We start from the raw sequence: 18,052 nt of genomic DNA, 5'->3' as shown, positions 1-18,052 counted from the left end.
TAAGAGGGCGGCATTTACATACTTGCAGCGGAATGAGAAATCCACTAAAAGTATGTAAGCCTAATCAAAATGACAGTACCGGGAATCAGAGCTGATTTTGCTGCAGAACCCGCAGCTTGAAATCTGCAATTCCGGTATGTGTAAACCTAAGGGTGCCTTCACACCTACCGGATCCACAGTGGATTTCATGCTGCGGATTCGCAGTGAAATCCACTGCGTATCCAGTGCCGTTCATCCCTATAAGAGCACATACTTGCAGCGGGATTGACATCCCGCTGTGAGTATGTGCGTTAACCTCCCGCAGCCAAGAGCATACATTACCTGCTCGGCGCCGTGGCTGCATGTGAGGCTCCCGGCTCCAGTGCTGCCATGCACTGATTGGCTGAGCGGGACCAGAGCCAGGAGCCTCATATGCAGCCGCGGCGCTGAGCAGGTAATGTATGCTCTCAGCGGTGGGGGGTTAACTCACATACTCACAGCGGGATGTCAATACTGCTGCCAGTATGCGCTCTCATAGGGATGAATGGCACTGGATCTGCAGTGGATTTCGCTGAGAATCCGCAGCGGATTTCACAGTAGGTGTGAAGGCACCCTTAGACTAACTTCTAGGTGTAATACCTCTATAATATGGTTCGTAATGGAACATTCCACAATAATGCTGTCTCAACCCAAAGAAACCATAAAAAAATAACCGTGCTTAAAAATAATAAAATGTTTGGAGGGACAATACAGCCACATAGATTATTGTTGGTGTATGGTTATAAATCTTTAGCAGAGGTTTGCGTAATACAGCTCAGTGTATGAAGGCCTTAGGCATAGCTATTGAAGAAGCAGTTAATAGTATGTACAATAAAGAGAAGTGCAACTTGAGCATGCTTTATTCTCTGTATCCATGTTTCCCAGGCAGCCTTAGAGCTGCATCCAACTTCTTCAGTGTTCAAATGCCGAAGGATTGGGCTGAAGTTGCACTCATCTCCAACATACAACTTTCTGGATCTCATAATGCATAACTATGTTCACACTATGGTGGGACTTTATAAAAGTCTACACCTGGTGCAGATCGGACAAAAGCCCCATCTTCGCTACACTCATCAAGTGGGCAGGGATTGCCACAGAGGGGACGAGGTGGGGTGGCCAAACTTTGCGCTGAATTCACAACAATTTACACTGGTTAGCATAGCATATAGAGTTCTGAGGCTGCCACACTGGCTTGGAATTGTCAAGAAGTGTGAGAATGCACTGGCAGAAGTTTACTTAAAGGAGAAGTCCATCAAAAATGTTTATAAAGTATTATATTGCCCCCAAAATTTATACAAATCCCTAATATACACTTATTACGGGAAATACTTATAAAGTGCTTTTTTCCCTGCACTTACTGCTGCATCAAGGCTTCACTTTATGGATAACATGGTGATGTCACGACCCGACTCCCAGAGCTGTGCAGGATGTGGCTGCTGGAGAGGATGATGGCAGAGGGATGCTCAGTGTCCCTCCAGTGCCCTGTGTCCCTCAGTGTCCCCCTGCCATCATCCTCTCCAGCAGCCACAGCCCGCACAGCTCTGGGAGTCGGGTTGTGACATCACCATTTTATCCAGTAAGTGAAGCCTTGATGCAGTAGTAAGTGCAGGGAAAAAGCACTGTATGTGCATTTCCTGTAATAAGTGTATATTGGTGATTTGTATAAATTTTGGGGGGCAGTATAATACTTCAATAAACATTTTCGCCAGACTTCTCCTTTAAGGGTGCGTTTACACAGAGAGATTTATCTAACAGATCTTTGAAGCCAAAGCCAGGAACAGACTATACACAGGGAACATAAAGTCAAGGAAAGACTGAGATTTCTCCTCTTTTCAAATTTGGAGGCTTTGGCCTCCAAAATCTGTCAGATAAATGTGTCTGTGTAAACGCACCATTATGCTACGTTTACACGGGACGATAATTGGCCCGATCGCAGGATTAACAATGTCGGACTAAGGTTTTTTGTTTTTTTTTAAATAACGATCAGCCTTTAGACGGTACGATATATCGTACGGAAAAATCGTTTTTAGATCACCCGTCTGCAGGCCGCTCATCCGCAGCCCAGCCCCCTGCACCGGCTCGATCGTCACCCCCGCCGGCCTGATCGCAACCCCCGTCGCCGCTCCGATCGCCACCCCTATGCCGAGCAGGTAAGGTATGCTCGTGGCTGGAGCGGCGGCGGGGTGGTGATCGGAGCGGTGGCGGGGGTGGCGATCGGAGCAGGGGTGGCGATCGAGCCGGCACAGGGGTCTGCGGATGAGCGGGGGCTGGGCTGCGGATGAGCAGGGGGCTGGGCTGTGGGCGGACGGACTTTCGCGACGACTACACGGAACGATCTGCGCATTTTTTACGAACGACTATTTAAGAACAAGTTAAAAGATCAAAATGAACAATTTCTCGCTCGTCGTTCGATGCGTTTACACGTACGATTATCATTCGAATTCGATCGTTACTGTGCAAATTTGCATGATAATCGTTCCTTGTAAACCCAACATTAGCCTGAAATATTCAACACCAATCTTAGTAAATTCCTTTCCATGTCCTAATGCCAACATACTAATCACATTGTTGTGCTGTATTAAAAGTAAGCATATTAAAAATTAGGCCACTTTAAGCAATACTAAAGACAGTTGCTACGGCAACCTGGGGTTTTGACAAGCTAGTCATCCTTACATCAGCCCACAGAAATGTGCTAAAAATATAGTTTTACATGAAGTAAACAGATACTGTGTGCGTTGGAGGGCAGGTCATTAATATGGATGTTTTTTGCCTGCTTTTGCATAAGAAGCAGGTTTGAAAGGTTTTTTTTTTCGTTTTTTTTTTCTCTCCTTTTCGCCTATTCATAAAGAAATAAAACGTAACTGAATGAACTTGAGTCTGGAAGGTTTTATTTCTTGAGCTTAACTGGCATTTCTGGATTTGTATTGGCAGTGTAAGAATTGGCACACCCACCTCTTAATTTACATTTTCATAATTGCACTTGGCACATTTAATTGTGAAATATTTCTTGTGCGTCTCAGTGTTGTGCAGTTTTAATGTAATTGTTGTGTGCGTGTGTGTGTGTCAGGGTTGTTCCTTGCTAAATAAGTGTTGTGCGTGATCATGCTCACTGTGCCAGCCCTTCATTACCAGATTACAGCTCAGCAATCAAAGCATCAGTAAGATTGTGCGTGAATGCGCAGCTAATCTCAGGAAGGTGGAAGGGGAGGCAGCTGCAGAGGATGCTGCAATGCAGGGCAGGGTGTAGGTTCAGGAATGGGAAGTCTCCTAGAAAGGAGGGGGGGAAGGGGGGTTACAGCCCAGGATGCTGGACAAGGGAGATTATGCTAGAATTCAACTGCTGTCAAGTGCTGATGATTTTCTGGTTTTGTTACTAAACTGAAAAAGGAAATGGTGTGACAGCCTGATGGGTGTATGTGCCTGTTAGTGCAAGTGTCTTGCCTCATACAATGACTGAATTTAGCACTTACAAAAATGATTTTAGGTCAAGAGATTTTCTAGTTATGGTTAGATTTCCTTGGCATTTCTTTTCTGAAGTTATGCACCTTTTAATGTATTGTCTGGAGCAGTATTTTTTGCTTGCCAATGGCATGATGGAATCGTAAGCATTTTATTAATTGACCACCTTATTGCATTATATATATATATATATATATATATATATATATATATATATATATAAACCTACAGTTCTTCTCGGATATGAAAATTGTACTTCTAAATTGAACTGTGCATTTTTTTTCTGATAAGACAGTACAGCTGTGAACACTAGCTACAAATTCTAGTTACCACTTTAGGAAACTGGGCATTTTCAAGGTGGTAATGATGAACATAAAATGTAACACATGGTACACTAGCTAATTTTATGTTCTTACATATATACATACCTACATATATGGCCTATATATTCTTTTACCTCTTTTTTTCCCCCTCCTTAAACTGCCAATCATGCTAACAGCAATTCTATATAATCTTTTGTTTATCTGCATTCTTATTTGCTTTTTTTCATCTTTTCTTTCTTTTTTCTTTCTACGCCTTATCCTTTTCTTCCCACTGGCCCATTGCTGCCTCTCTTCTAAACCCCTCTAACAATAGCTGGGTTTGTCAAGTCGCCAATGTCAGAAACTAAACTAACAGGGGATGCCTTTGAACTGTACTGTGATGTGGCTGGGATCCCCACACCAGAGATCCAATGGTGGTATGCTGAAGTCAACCGGGTTGAGTCTTTCAAACAGCTGTGGGATGGTGCAAGGAAGCGCCGGGTCACCATTAACACAGCCACAGGCACAAATTGTGTGAGTGTGCTGAGAATAACTCGTCTGACACTGGAAGATTCTGGCACATATGAGTGCCGGGCAAGCAACGACCCCCGAAGAAATGACCTGAGACAAAACCCAGCCATAACATGGATCCGAGCCCAGGCCACCGTAAGCGTCCTACAGAGTGAGTCCACCCTCCTCCCGTATCGTAGTGGATTTGTAGTAGCTAGATGAGCTCTAGTGAAACTGTGTGTGCCCCACTTTCCTCATAAACCTACCACCTGAGATCCTTGATAAACCATCTTGTTGTCTCGTCTTTTTTGATCCTTCGATTCTTCCACCATGCGTAGTCTTTAGACGCTTCTTTTAAATGCTGCTTTCTTATCCTAGGAATCGCAGAAGGGACTCTTTATGCAGTAATATGCTCCCATTATTTGTTTTTTTTTTTCCGATTCCATTCTTGGTATTTTTTGTGTGCTGTCTTTACTTCTGTGTTTAATGACTTTTAGATCTAACAATTCTTTTTCTTTTATTCTGCATAACAGCTCCTCAGATATTCCAGTAACAAACAATCATTTTTCATGTTTAGTGTTTTGTGGATTTTTTTAACCAGTCTTTATAGAGTTTACACTGCTATGTTCTATTACTTTTACTTTTTATGTACTCCATTTTTTAGTTTGGTCTACTCTACTGCATTGGTGGCATTGGCTCTAAACAACTTGTCCCTAATTTTAGTCATCCAAGTACGTTTAGTTTGTTTTTGTTATCTTGTAATATATGTAATCCTATTTCTCTACATAACATTTGCCCAGCATTATAGTTTTGTTCCAATTGTGTTGTTACCGCTTCGCATTTTTGGAGATCAAACTGTACATGTAAGGTATTTTTATATACCACTTTGGCAGAGTTAGGTGCAGTATAGTCTATTAATTCTAAGGCCCTATTAAACGAAATGATTATCCGCTGTACTTGGCCAATTACTGGCCGTTCAGGCCGATAATCGTTTTGCGTAATAGGATAAGTTAAAAGACCAAGAACAAGTTGAACCAGCCCGAGCATGACAGCTACAATTTGCTGCTCTTTGCAATAGGAGCGGCAGCAGCAGACCACTGCTGACTTCAGTAGGCCACCCGGACGATCTAAGGATCATCTAGGGCAGCCCTGACATGTCGGCACTTGCTTCCCTGCTCAATATTGTGCCGTGTAATAGTAATATATTGCCTATACTGTTCTGATGGACAGTTACTGTTTACATTAGATTTGCAACTGATCTTTCATAGTACTGTGTTTGTACATTTTTGTTTTTACAGGCCATATCATCCTGCCTGTAAATTCAGTGAAGGCAATCTAAATCCCCACCCCCCTTGCTATATTGTAATGCGACAGATTGTATTCTCTCATCTCAAGCTTTGCAGAAAGGTGAAAGCTAACTCTGAATGGAATACACTGCAGGAACAAGTGGCCAGAATATTAAGCAGCTTGTTTTATGTTTTGGCAGCTCATTCTGCTAATGGATCCTGCACCAGTGTATATCAGACTGACAGTCACTCCTTCTGTGGTTAAAGCAGATACTTTGGATTGTGCCTGCAGTTGTTCAGTAATATAGTTGTGACTTTGTATAGCCATACCAAGATTATTCCCTTGTAGGGCAGATTTTGCCTGTCCTGCTATTGACTCATGTTTGGCGAAGAACCAAGATATACATATACAAGCCAACACAATGGTTATTTTGGATCTATGTTACCTTGGTTGTTTACCTTTCAGGTTGGGGGAAAACAGTTGTTAACAATTGAGCAGTTCAGAATATGTAAGTATGTTTGCAGAGGAAGATATTGTTTTCCAGCCAAGGGCTTAACGGGCACCAGTCATCCCAATTTTGCTCAATAAAATAAACTTACCGCATAATAACGCTTGCTATAAGGTCTCCTTACATATATCTAAAGCATTTCACATGCTGTGATTCTGCTGGGAAACATACTCTAATTATTCCCTGCATCGGGAGGTGTTTGAATCCCAACTAGTCAGGTCTGCCAGGAAATCTTCTGTAAACACGCCTCTCTGGGCTCTCTAATGCAGAGTCACAGAGGAAGGTATGGGACGGCCCCTTGATGACGCTGCAGGCATGATTACAGAAGATTTCCAACCAGCCGTGACTGGTTGGGATTCAAACGCTGCCCGATTTCGGACAGAATCAAAGCATTTACACATTAGATATATGTAAGCAAAATTGGGATGATTGCTTCCCTTTTAAGGCTGTGTTGACACATACCGGTTTATTATTGCTATTTTTCTATGAATTACGCAATTTGCTGTAAAATAGTGCTAATTAATGATAAGTGTGAACATAGCCTAAAAATAAGATCATGAAATCCTGGTTCTGGATTTTACTAACAAGTTTTGTTATACAGAGGGGTCTGTATGACTAGATAGATGAATAAAGGGGAACTCTGGCCAAACCTAAAAATGCGGTGCAGGAACGGGGTTGGGGGAGATTATAATAAAGAAACTATACTTACTCATCCCTGTACCCTCGCAGTGCAGCATCACCAGCTCTCTGACAGCTAGTGATGATGCGCTGCAGAAGCACGGGGACAGGTAAGTATAGATTCTTTGTGTGTCGCTATTACTAGTGACAGAAATGCCAAGTAGAACAGTATATTGCAGGCAACTGCCATTCGGTCGCTGGTAGACAGAGGGAACTGGTGCTCAAGAATATCAAGGTTTTTAAATCAGGTGAAGAACTACTGGACAAAGGAATGGCTAGTTCCTATATATGGCTATGTATATGTATGTCAGCCATTGGCCACAATTTATTACAAAGCGTAGTGTGCAGTATACAATTTTTGCAATGTCTCAAACTTTCTTATGCAGACATAAAGGTATGGTAGTGCATATCACCACAATGAATGATACAACCATGTGTCTCCTTGACCTGACAGCTATGTAACAATTTCAGCTGACAGATTGCCTTGAAATAGCACCATAGCAAAAAATATCATGTAGGTATTGCTTTTCATTTTTCCCCACTGACTCTAAACTAACATCTGGCTGCATTGTCTTAAACTTAAAAAAAAAAAAAAAAAAAAAGGTTTTCAGAAAGCCCAGCCTTAAAGGGAATCATTCAACACTTGTACCCAACCCATGGTGCTGACAGTGTGCATTGTGACAGTTCATTAGGTAGCATGTTATTTAAAGTGTCAGTGGAGGCAATGCTGCACAATGTCCTGTGCGTTTGGCAGGCGATGCAGTTATTGTCCTAGAAAACTTTTTTTAAAGGACAAGTGCCATGAAAAAACTTTTTCTCAGTTATTGAAGCACATTACAAAGTTATACAACTGTGTAATATGCTTCAATCACCTATCTGCCTCCCTTCCCTGTCTTTTCCCCCCTCAACTTCCCACTAGGAAGTGTAGGAAACTCAGATACCTAATTATTGTCATCACCAAGCTCTTCTCTCAGCTTCTTCTTGTGACGATGAGTCATCAGCAGGAGGGCTGCTCTAGCTCCTGTTACACCACCCTCCCCCTCCACTGCCTTGTCAGGTGACTCAGCTTGCTCAGCTCCGATTGGCTGAAGAACTGCAAGCCATCTGAGTCATGTCACTTGCTTATCTTCTCTCCGACTGACTCCCAGCACATAGGCAGCTCCCCCCTCCCCTCATACTCTCTCCTGCTGCCGAGTGGACTCAGTGGGTGAAGGAGTCATGTCACTAGGGAAGAAGAAGCTGAGAGAAGAGTCTGGTGACGACAGTAATTAGGTCTGAGTGAGTTTCTTACACTTCCTGCTGGGGGGTGGAGGGGGGAAAAGACAGGAAAGGGAGACAGACAGGTGATTGAAGCATATTACAGAGTTATATAACTTTGTAATGTGCTTCAATTACTGGGAAAAAGTTTTTCATGGCACTTGTCCTTTTAAGCTTGCAACCCTGTGTCAAATTGGCATGGCCTAGAATGTCTGTGTCCTAGGCTTGCACCGCCTCCCCGGCCTCTTCACCATTAGGAATGCCCCAGGCAGGATTTCTCCTATTCATCACTGCACATGGGCTTTAACGATCCAACACATGTGCAGTGTTCAGACAAGTGCTGATTAGGAAAAATCCTTCCAGGGGCGTTCCTAATGATGAGGGCAGAGAGGCGGTGAAAACCCAATTTGACACAGGGCTGCAAGGTTAAAAGTTTTTTTTTTAGAACAATAACTGCATCACCTGCTGAACGAACTCCATGACAGATGTTGGATTAAAAGCAGCTATCCGAAGGTACAAGCGATTTGCTGGAGGCAGATTGTGGATACAGAGTTGCTTTAATAAAGAGTCAAAGAGAGAGCACTTGTGTTGCACTCTGGCACACCTCACCACTACTTTTTCCTTCCTCTTCTGTATGAATATTCTGTGCTGCTTGGCCTCCTGCGCACTCGCACCATCTTCCTGCGTGCATGTGCAGCTGATGTCAGCGATGACAGCCAATGCAAGAGCCGGGACGGGGAAATGGTGTGATTGTCAAGGAAGCCGGGAAGATGCTGCCAGTTTTCAGGACAGAATATTCATATAGAGGGAGAGGAAGGAGTGGTGAGGTGTGCCATAGCGAATGATACACCATGATGACTCTGCCTCCTCATTACAGTTGAAGAAATTATATTGTGCAGCATGGCCTCCGATGACACATTAGGCAATGGTAACATGCTAATTAGTGAACCACCAATTAATGCACTCTGTCAGCACCTCAGGTAGGGTTCTGACAAATTTCCTTTAAGGGTATAAACCCACACACCGTATAAGCAGCGTATTTACTGCTGCGATACGCAGCAAATACGCAGCAAACACGCAGCAAACACGCAGCAAAAACGCAGCAGATTAGATCTAAATAACTGAACACAGCATCAAATCTGCACCACCAAATCTGCTTCAAATCTGCTGCGTTTTTGCTGCGTATCTGCTGTGTATACGGTGTGTGGGTTTGTACCCTAAGGATCTAAATCTGTATAGTCTAGAGCAAAGAATGGAAAGGGGGACATAACCTTTAAATATGTTAAAAGCCTAAATAAGGTTCAAGTGTTTTTAATAAAAAACTGAACAAAAGGACACAATCTTAGGGCCCTATTCCACAGTAACGACAATCGGCTGGATCGGCCCCATTTGGCCTGATTCGGCCGATTATCGTTCGGTGAAATAGAGAGAACGATCAGCCGATGATCGTGTCATCGGCTGATGGTTCATTTAGGGCCAGACCTAAAATCGTTCCCCCACCGCGCATCGCTAAGGTTGAATAGCGGTGCGCGGCGGGCAACCGACGATTTGACAAGCAGCAGCATCATACATTACCTGTCCAGGCTTCTTCTCCGCGCTGTCTTCATCCCCAGGTCCCACGCGCTCTATCTTCAGAATGGCTGAGCGCTCCGTCAGCTGACCGGCCAATCACAGGCCGGGACCGCCGCGGCCTGTGATTGGCTGAGTGTGGCCTGTCAGCTGACCGGCCATTCTGAAAATAGAGCGCGCGGGACTCGGGGATGAAGACAGCGCAGAGAAGAAGCCTGGACAGGTAATGTATGATGCTGCAAGGACATCGGTAACGATGGCCTTGCAGCCCTCGCTCAACGATCATCCGGCCGTGGAATAGGCCCAGTAAACGAGCGGCTATCTAGCAGATCTATCGTTGATCGGGCCCTCCTCGGCCCGTGGAATAGGACCCTTAGTTTAGCTGGAGGAAAGATCAAAAGCAACATGGGAAAATATTACTTTACTGAAAGAGTAGTAGATACTTGGAACAAACTTTCAGCAGATGTGGTTTGTAAATCTACAGTAAATGAATGTAAACATGCCTGGGATAAACATATATCCATCCTAAGGGCCAGTTAACACAGAGTAAAATCGTCAGAGCTCAATTGCGTAATCCCACCTGCTGTCTGAATGGGACGGCTCGCATGTCGCAAGAATTGAGCTCTCCACCAGTTTTACTCTGTGAACTGAATAAGAACGGAAATAACATAGGGGTCATTTTACACACACAGAGATCTGGCAGATTTTTGCAGCCAAAGCCGGGAGTGGATTTGATGACCTGTTCTCTGTTTATAGTCTGTTCCTGGCTTTGGCTGCAAAAATCTGCCAGATATGTCAGATAATTTGTGTGTGTAAAGGGACCCTAAGGGCAGACTAGATGGACCAGGTGGTCCTTTTCTGCCAACAATCTTCAGTGTTGCTATTTTAATAGAAATGAGCATAGTTTTGTGAAAAATACTTATTTTCATTCATTTCAGTATCAGGCTCATCTCTACTTTCTTGATCAGTATCAAAATTGTGTGCTGGCTGTGGTTTTTCCATGACATGCTGTCACTTCCCAGAATTCTTGAGCTCAGCCCTAAATCTAATCCACCGTGTTACTGCACATGCTCACCTTCATATTGTGTTTCATGAGCGCCACTGAAGTCAATGCATTTGCAGTAAGAGCAAGAGTGCACAGCAATGATCAGGAAAAGATTACATTCTGTGACTCTGCAATACAGAATAAAATCTGCACGGCCTGAGTGGGCATAGATTTCAGCTACAGTGTAAGTTATAGTAAATGTGCTGGGCTACTGATAGCCATGTTTCTTCTCCCTAAGCCCCCACCCCCACCCAATGCAGCCAAAAAGACACTATTGTTTTAATATACCTGTAAAATACAAGTGTGGTGTTTTTAATTTGATCTTAGTTCTTGCATTGCATCTATGTTGCGCTGTAGTATTAAGATGCATGGCAAACTAGACTGTTCTGCTAGTTGGTCCATCTGCCTTGTCATTCTGGTGCTTTCACCGGGAGTGACAACAAATCTTTTAGATACCAAAACCCTGTGATGAGACCATGTCAATGAAAGTGATCATTGATATGTCAGGTGATGCTGTGCCTTGTTTGACGAATGCTCAGGTAAGCCTATATACACTCCCCCAGTTCCTGTGTGTATAGGTATTATCTGTAGGCTGGTTAGATGTTAAATCTCAAGTTCTGTTTTGTTACTGCTTTTAATACTTTAGTTGTGTATTATTGATGCATATCGATTAAGGTAGCGAATACAGCTCCTGCTGCTCCGATAAAACATGTTGTTTGTACCATAATGTAGTTCAACCTTTGTGTTTTCATCATTTGTCTTGGTGTCCTGAAGTTTTGTGACATTCCCCTCTCCCAGTAACTGAATTTATTTTTTTTAAGTTGTATTGATGTAATAATAAATGTGTGCCATTTTATTATTACATTAGCTGCAAAGAGAATTAACAATGTTGATTTATATTTGTGAAATAAAAGAGTAAAAAAAAAAATTGACACTTTGTTTTTTCAGAGCCAAAAATCAATGCCAGCGAAGAAGTAACTATTAAGAAAGACATTGGCCCCATTGTGTTGCAGTGCAACCTTACCCAGAACGGCCTAGGCACAGTTCAAAGCACCTACTGGACCAAGAATGGTGTGGAGATTTCTAGCACTGTGACACAGCCTTCAAGCAGTACTACTATGGAACACAAGTAAGCCATTAATGACCATCTCAAGTATATCTTTTTGGGCATGTTCACATGAAAAACTATACTAAAATATATAAAAATACATAAACTATATAAATTGGGTGGTGTTGTACTGACCTAAATAATCAAGATAACATGTTACTTTCAGTACACGTGAACAGCATATAACCGAATCCACAAAAAGAGAACCGCGGCACTGGCATCCCTGCACCAATCCATTCATGTAAAAAAAAACAAAGCTAGTGGTACATTCACTTTAATAGGTCACATGATTGAGCCTTGTAAAGGTGTTAGTTGGACCATGTATAAGGGCCCTTAGTCCAGGCTCTGTGCATAACATTATCTATGCCCTACGCCTACTTTCTGTGTTCCCTCTTGGTGTCTCTCCTGCTAGAAATTAAATCCCTCTATCAGGCAGTCGACAGTAGTTTACAGGGTAGTCAGAGACTTGGTGGCCAAGACTTTTGGGCTTTTTTTTTTCGGGTAAGGAGTAATTTATGTAAATTAAGTGACTTACAATTGTGTAAGAAATCCCGTAAGAAATCTCATAGGCTATCAAACAGGGGGGAATAGTTTGAAACAGCAGTGACCATTTAAAGGAAGTCCACCAAGAAAAACTGTAGAGATGAGCAAACTGGGTTCGGATCGATTCGAACGTTCGGCATTTGATTAGTGGTGGCTGCTGAACTTGAATAAATCTGGAAAACATGGATACAGCCAATGACTATATTCATGTTTTCCGCATAGCCTTAGGGCTTTATCCAAGTTCAGCAGCCACCGCTAATCAAATGCCGAAAGTTCGGGTTCGGATCGACTAGGTTCGCTCATCTCTAAAAAAAAAAAAAAAAAAAAAAAAGTGACTCACAAGAGTTTGGTGCACATAAAGAATTCTATCATATGGTCAGTGTACATATGTGGAAGAACAGCCTGTTTGGTGGAACAAATTCTTAATGTGCATCAAGCTTTGGTGAGTGCTGCAGTTTTTCTTGCTCGACTTCTATTTTATGGACACTCGTTATGTATGTTGAGCGCCACAATGGGTTTGAACAGATCACCAGACATAGTTAACACTGCATATTTGTGGCTGCGTTGACAGTTTGGTAGTGCCAAGGCTTGAATTATTGCTACATGTAGTGACCATTTAATCACAGCCCAAGCCTGGACACACACATTTCATATTTTTAGACAACTGATTTCGGGTTTTCATGGTACAGAGACATGATGCTTTTATGCTTTTAAAATAAAATTATTGCAGTCTTATCTGGTCGTGCATCCCTTTATAAAGGAAAACTATAAGCAGGTTAGACCACTTTAACTTGCTGATATGAATCTCTTGTGAATGGGGCACTGAGGATGAAGGTAGGTTTCTTATCTTCATCACCAGTGCTGTTTCCGTGTAGTTTGTAGTTATGTACACAGGCTAATATGGCAGTTGAGCACACCGGAGGTGGAACTAAGCTGGCAGGTGCACTGGGGGAGGTAATCCCACCCCCAGTGCTCCAAACCACGGTATTAGTCTGTGGCCATAACTACACGGAAATGGCGCAGAGGACAAAGGTAAGAAACTTGCCTTCATCCTCAGCCCCCGTGCACAAAAGAGACATATCAGGAGGTTAAATTAGTCATAATGTGCTGATAGTTTCCCTTTACAGTTTAAGAAATGTGGCCCTTCATTTGCTTTCTAAGAGGCCACATGGCTAATTATGCATTGAGAATGCTATTCAAAAAGCATATTCCTGGTCCTTTAAATGTAATTGTATTTCCCATGTTCTGATTACAGGCTCCTAAAACCAAAGGCTGATGATTCTGGAGAATATCAGTGTGTATTTACCTTCACTGGTTCTCCACCTGTTAATGCCACTATTGAAGTGAAAGGTTAGTATCTGTTGTAACCTGATGTGTGTGAATATGGGATTTACATATTGTTATCAAAGACAGATAATAGTATCTTAAAGGGGTATACCCATCTAGGACACTTATGGCATGTGGGTCTACGTCTGGGACCAACACCTATCTTCAGACAAGGCTTTCCAGGCTATTTGTAACTGTCAAAGGTAGGCAAGCTAAAACAACCAAATCTTGCAATTTGCACAACTTGTATAACTCCTAATGACTTTAATAGGAGTTGTGCAAACTGCTGGCTACACTGTGTGCACAACTCACATTATCCCCTTCCCTCCACGGGGGCGGGCGGGTTGGGAGAGTTTCAGAGAGGGGCTTAGGGGCGGGGGATAGATCCGCTGTACTGAACTGTCCGGAGCTCAGCGTCGGCATTCTATGTATGTGGTTTGCAACAGACCATTATAATAGAGCACCGATCTTATGAATCAGTGCTCTATTATATACACAGCATTGATCTCAATGGGAGATCAGTGCTGTGTATATAGAAGTCCCCCAGTGGGCTTCTAATTACTGTTAGTGTAAAAAAAAAAAAAAAAAAGTTTTTCATAATATAAAATCCCCTCCCCTAATAAGCTTGAATCGCCCCCCAATTTTCCCATTTTGTAAATAAAAATAAATAAACATCTTTGGTATCGTTGCGTGCATAATCGCCCAAACTATTAAATTATAACATTCTTGATCTTGCACGGTAAACGGCGTAACTGCAAAAAAATTCCAAAGTGCAAAATTTCGCTTTTTTTGGTTGCATCAAATCCAGAGAAATTGTGATAACAAGTGATCAAAAGGTCGTATATACGCAAGTAAGATACCAATAGAAAGTACACATCATGGCACAAAAAATGACACCTCACTTAGACCCATAGACCAAAGAATAAAAGCGTTATAAGCATGGGAATAGAGCAATATTAAGGAACATTTAGTATTTTTGAAAGGTTTTAATTTTTTAAAAGCTGTCAAATCAAATAAAAGTCACACAAGTTGCATATCGTTGTAATTGTATCGACTTGAGGAACATAGATAACATGTCAGTTTTAGCAGCATGGCGTAAACACAACCCCCCCCTCCAAATAAAGAATATTGCGTTATATTTTCAATTTTACCGCCCATATAAATTGTTTCTGGTTTCGCAGCATATTTTATGCAAAAATTGTCTGCCATTGCAAAGTACAATTAGTGGGGCAAAAAATAAGGGCTCATTGGGTCTGTAGGTGAGAAAATGCAAGTGCTGTGGCCTTTTAAACACGAGGAGGAAAAAACGAACACAAAAATTGGCCCTGGAGGGAAGGGGTTTAAGTCAATAGGTGTTACGCAAATTGCATGAGACACCAAATTCAGCTGTTTTTGGCTTCTTGACCACCCCTGGCACTTGCAAACAGGCCGATCTAAAGATTGCTGCAGGTCCCAAAGGGCTGAACCCTTATGGTGTATCCTGTGGATATGACATACCATAAGTGTTCCAGATGGTTAAATAACTTTAACATTGGCCAGTTCGATGATAAAGTAATTAATATGGATCTTAAAAGAGTACCTGTAAGACCCTCATGCTGCTGCATCTTAATATGAGAAACAAACCTTATAACTTCTATCAGTGCTCACTGAGCAAGCTGTTTAATATGTCTTTTCCTGTCCACACAGACTGGTTCATAGCTATTACCTGTATGCAGACTCATATAGGAATAGCTGTCAGTTTGTTTGGGCAAGGAAAAACTGTAGTTACAGTCTGAACAGGGATAGACAGTTCAATGGTCACAAAGTGTTACATGCTGCAACAACTGCATGGCCATCCATCTGACAGAACATAAATGGCTTTTCATTACCTATTTGATTTTATTACTCAGCTACTCCAGAAATCACTGGACACAAAAAGAGTGAAAACAAGAATGAAGGACAAGAGGCAATTCTGTATTGTAAATGTGTAGGATATCCTCACCCGGAGTGGACTTGGTATAAACTGGTTGATGATGTGCTAATTGTAAGTAGACTCTACATTTTTTTATCCTATTGCTTCTGTTTTATTCAGAAGTCTTAAGGCCCTATTCCACTGAACGCTTATCGTCCGTATTCGTCCGATATCGGACGCTATGGCCGATAATCGTCCCGTGGAATAGAGTGCAACGATCAGCCGACATCGTTTATGTCGGCTAATTGTTGCAGTCGCTTGTTTTTCAACATGTTGAAAAACAAGCGACTGATACAGCAACGATCTGCTGCCGTCGCTCCGTTGAATAGGAGCATCGGCAGCAGACGCTGCTGTATCCTTTGGCCAGCCCGGACGATCAGCGATCACTCGGGCAGACACCCCTCCCCGCCGCCCCTCCCGCACTCCCCAGCTCGCTGGATCCGCATTCAATAGCGGCGGCAGCGAGCGGGGAACGAGGAGCAAACGAGCGCTGAGAGCGCTCGTTTGCTCCTCTAGACGGCCCGTGGAATAGGGCCTTTAGGTTCTGTTCACACGGAGCAAAACTGGCGGAATTCCACGGCGGAATTCTGCCAGCCTCCTTGTCATATTGACAGTGTATAGGAGGCTTGTGCGTCGCAGCTCTCCGCGGTGAAGAATGGACATGTCTATTCTTCAGCGCAGAGAGAGGAGGCCTGCAAGCCTCCCATAGGCTGTTATTATGACTGGCTGAATTCTGCCAGTTTTGCTCCGTGTGAACGAAGCCTTAAACCCATAGATGAAAAATATTATTTTTATCAGTTGAAGACAAGAACACTGCAATATTATGATTTTCTGCTTAATTCCTGTTGCTTTACTTTATATCAGACATTATCTCCTTCAAGAACACAACTTAGTTTGGACCTTAAAGCTGACCTTTAGCAGTGTACATTAGGGCTTCTTATCCTAAATCAGGAGATGTAAGTATTTCAATCCATTGCTCCGGTGCTAAGATACAAGCATTAGAAGTTTAATGCAGATTAGGATATAAAGCCCATGGGGTCTTCCAATGGGCTGCAAAAGATCAGCAATGTTTGGCCTGTTAATCTAAACTGTGTTTACTTATGGGCATAGTAGTGGTAGGAGAGAAGGCTTTGAACATTGCTGGGCTTTTGTATCCCAGGGGAATGCCCAGTAGGCTTTATCTGCTAATTTGCATAATTTCTAAAGCTTGTATCTTAGTGTTAGAGCGAATTGAAATAAGAGTTTTATTTCATGATTCAGGGTAGGAATCCCTAACGTACAGTGCTTTTATTTTAGACAGGTACGCTTGAAAGGGAATGTGTCACCGGAAAGTGTGTGTGTGTGTGTATATATATAATATGTGTGAATGTGTGTGTGTGTATATAGATAGGTGATCGCTTACAGAGCCTATTAAACAGCTTGATAATTGTTAAGCAAGGTCTGTGTATATGTGTGTATATGTGTGTGTGTATATATATAATTTTATATCGTTAGCGATGTCCATGCTTATACTCAGTCCCTCAGCCGCTATTGTAATTTCAGAGCTGGTCTCTGAAGTGACAGGCCACTCAGCCAATCACTGGCCGCATCGCTATTATACAGAGAAATGTCCACCTAGTGGCCAATGATTTTAAGGCTGGAATAAACAACAAGATCAGCCTATCTTTTTAAATTGGCTGATCATTGTCTTTATTACATGGACTGATAATCTGCTGAATTGGTAGATTATTGCTCTTTGTAGTAGGACCCTAACTGTGTAAGCTTGTTGGAAAATGTAAAAATAGCAGAAACCAAATGTATACAGAAAATACATACCAGCGCCCCCTAGTGGACACCCAGTGTATTAACTCCTGATGAAGTGAGCGAAACGTACGTCAGGCTGTTTGTGCTAGAGAGGGGTAAGATGTCAGAGTGGTAATTGGTGTTCACCCTAGGACTCTGTTTTTGTGTTTGGCAGGTTTGTTCCTCCTTTTTATTTATTTTTTTTGCCTCTGAGTTTCATCTTTGCAGGGCATTGGAGTGGTAGTTCTTTAATTTTTTCCCACCATATATATTACAGTTGCCTTACCTGCTGGCCCAGGACATATAGGAGGTTACTAATTACAAATTATAGTCTTGTGCCATACACGGGGTGTCCACTAGGGGGCGCTAGTACCATTAGCACTCTTTTATACTTTAACTTTGGATCTAATTGTCCATATACTTTCCCATATGTACATATATACCTCACTGACATCTGCCCCCTTCTCCAGTTGTACACTACTGTGCATTTTGTTTATTCCATGTTTGTACTATGAATTAAATTATTGATTTAATAAAAAAAAAATTATATGTATTTTCTTTATACATTTGGTTTCTGCAATTTTTTTCTTTGGTTTAATAGTTCTTTGTGAATTGCAAATTTATGATTTTGTGGCAGACCTTTTTTTTGGGGGGGGGAAACATAGAAGACCGCCAGCAGAAAAAGACCACTTGGTCCATCTAGTCTGTC

The 18,052-nt window shown here is 42.3% G+C and overlaps 1 protein-coding gene across 1 annotated transcript in view; it reads left to right on the top strand.

Annotated features, from left to right (window-relative positions):
- Positions 1-18,052, top strand: part of NPTN (neuroplastin) — a 63,973-nt gene that overhangs the window by 22,019 nt on the left and 23,902 nt on the right. The window contains exons 2-4 of the mRNA XM_069981108.1: positions 11,582-11,762; positions 13,540-13,634; positions 15,500-15,633. Of these exons, the coding sequence (XP_069837209.1) occupies positions 11,582-11,762; positions 13,540-13,634; positions 15,500-15,633 (410 nt within the window). The remainder of the gene's footprint in view (positions 1-11,581; positions 11,763-13,539; positions 13,635-15,499; positions 15,634-18,052) is intronic.

This window comes from Dendropsophus ebraccatus, chromosome 1 (genome assembly GCF_027789765.1).
Source record: "Dendropsophus ebraccatus isolate aDenEbr1 chromosome 1, aDenEbr1.pat, whole genome shotgun sequence".
NCBI classification, from domain to species: Eukaryota; Metazoa; Chordata; class Amphibia; order Anura; family Hylidae; genus Dendropsophus; species Dendropsophus ebraccatus.
This window is presented reverse-complemented; position numbering and strand designations above follow the sequence as displayed.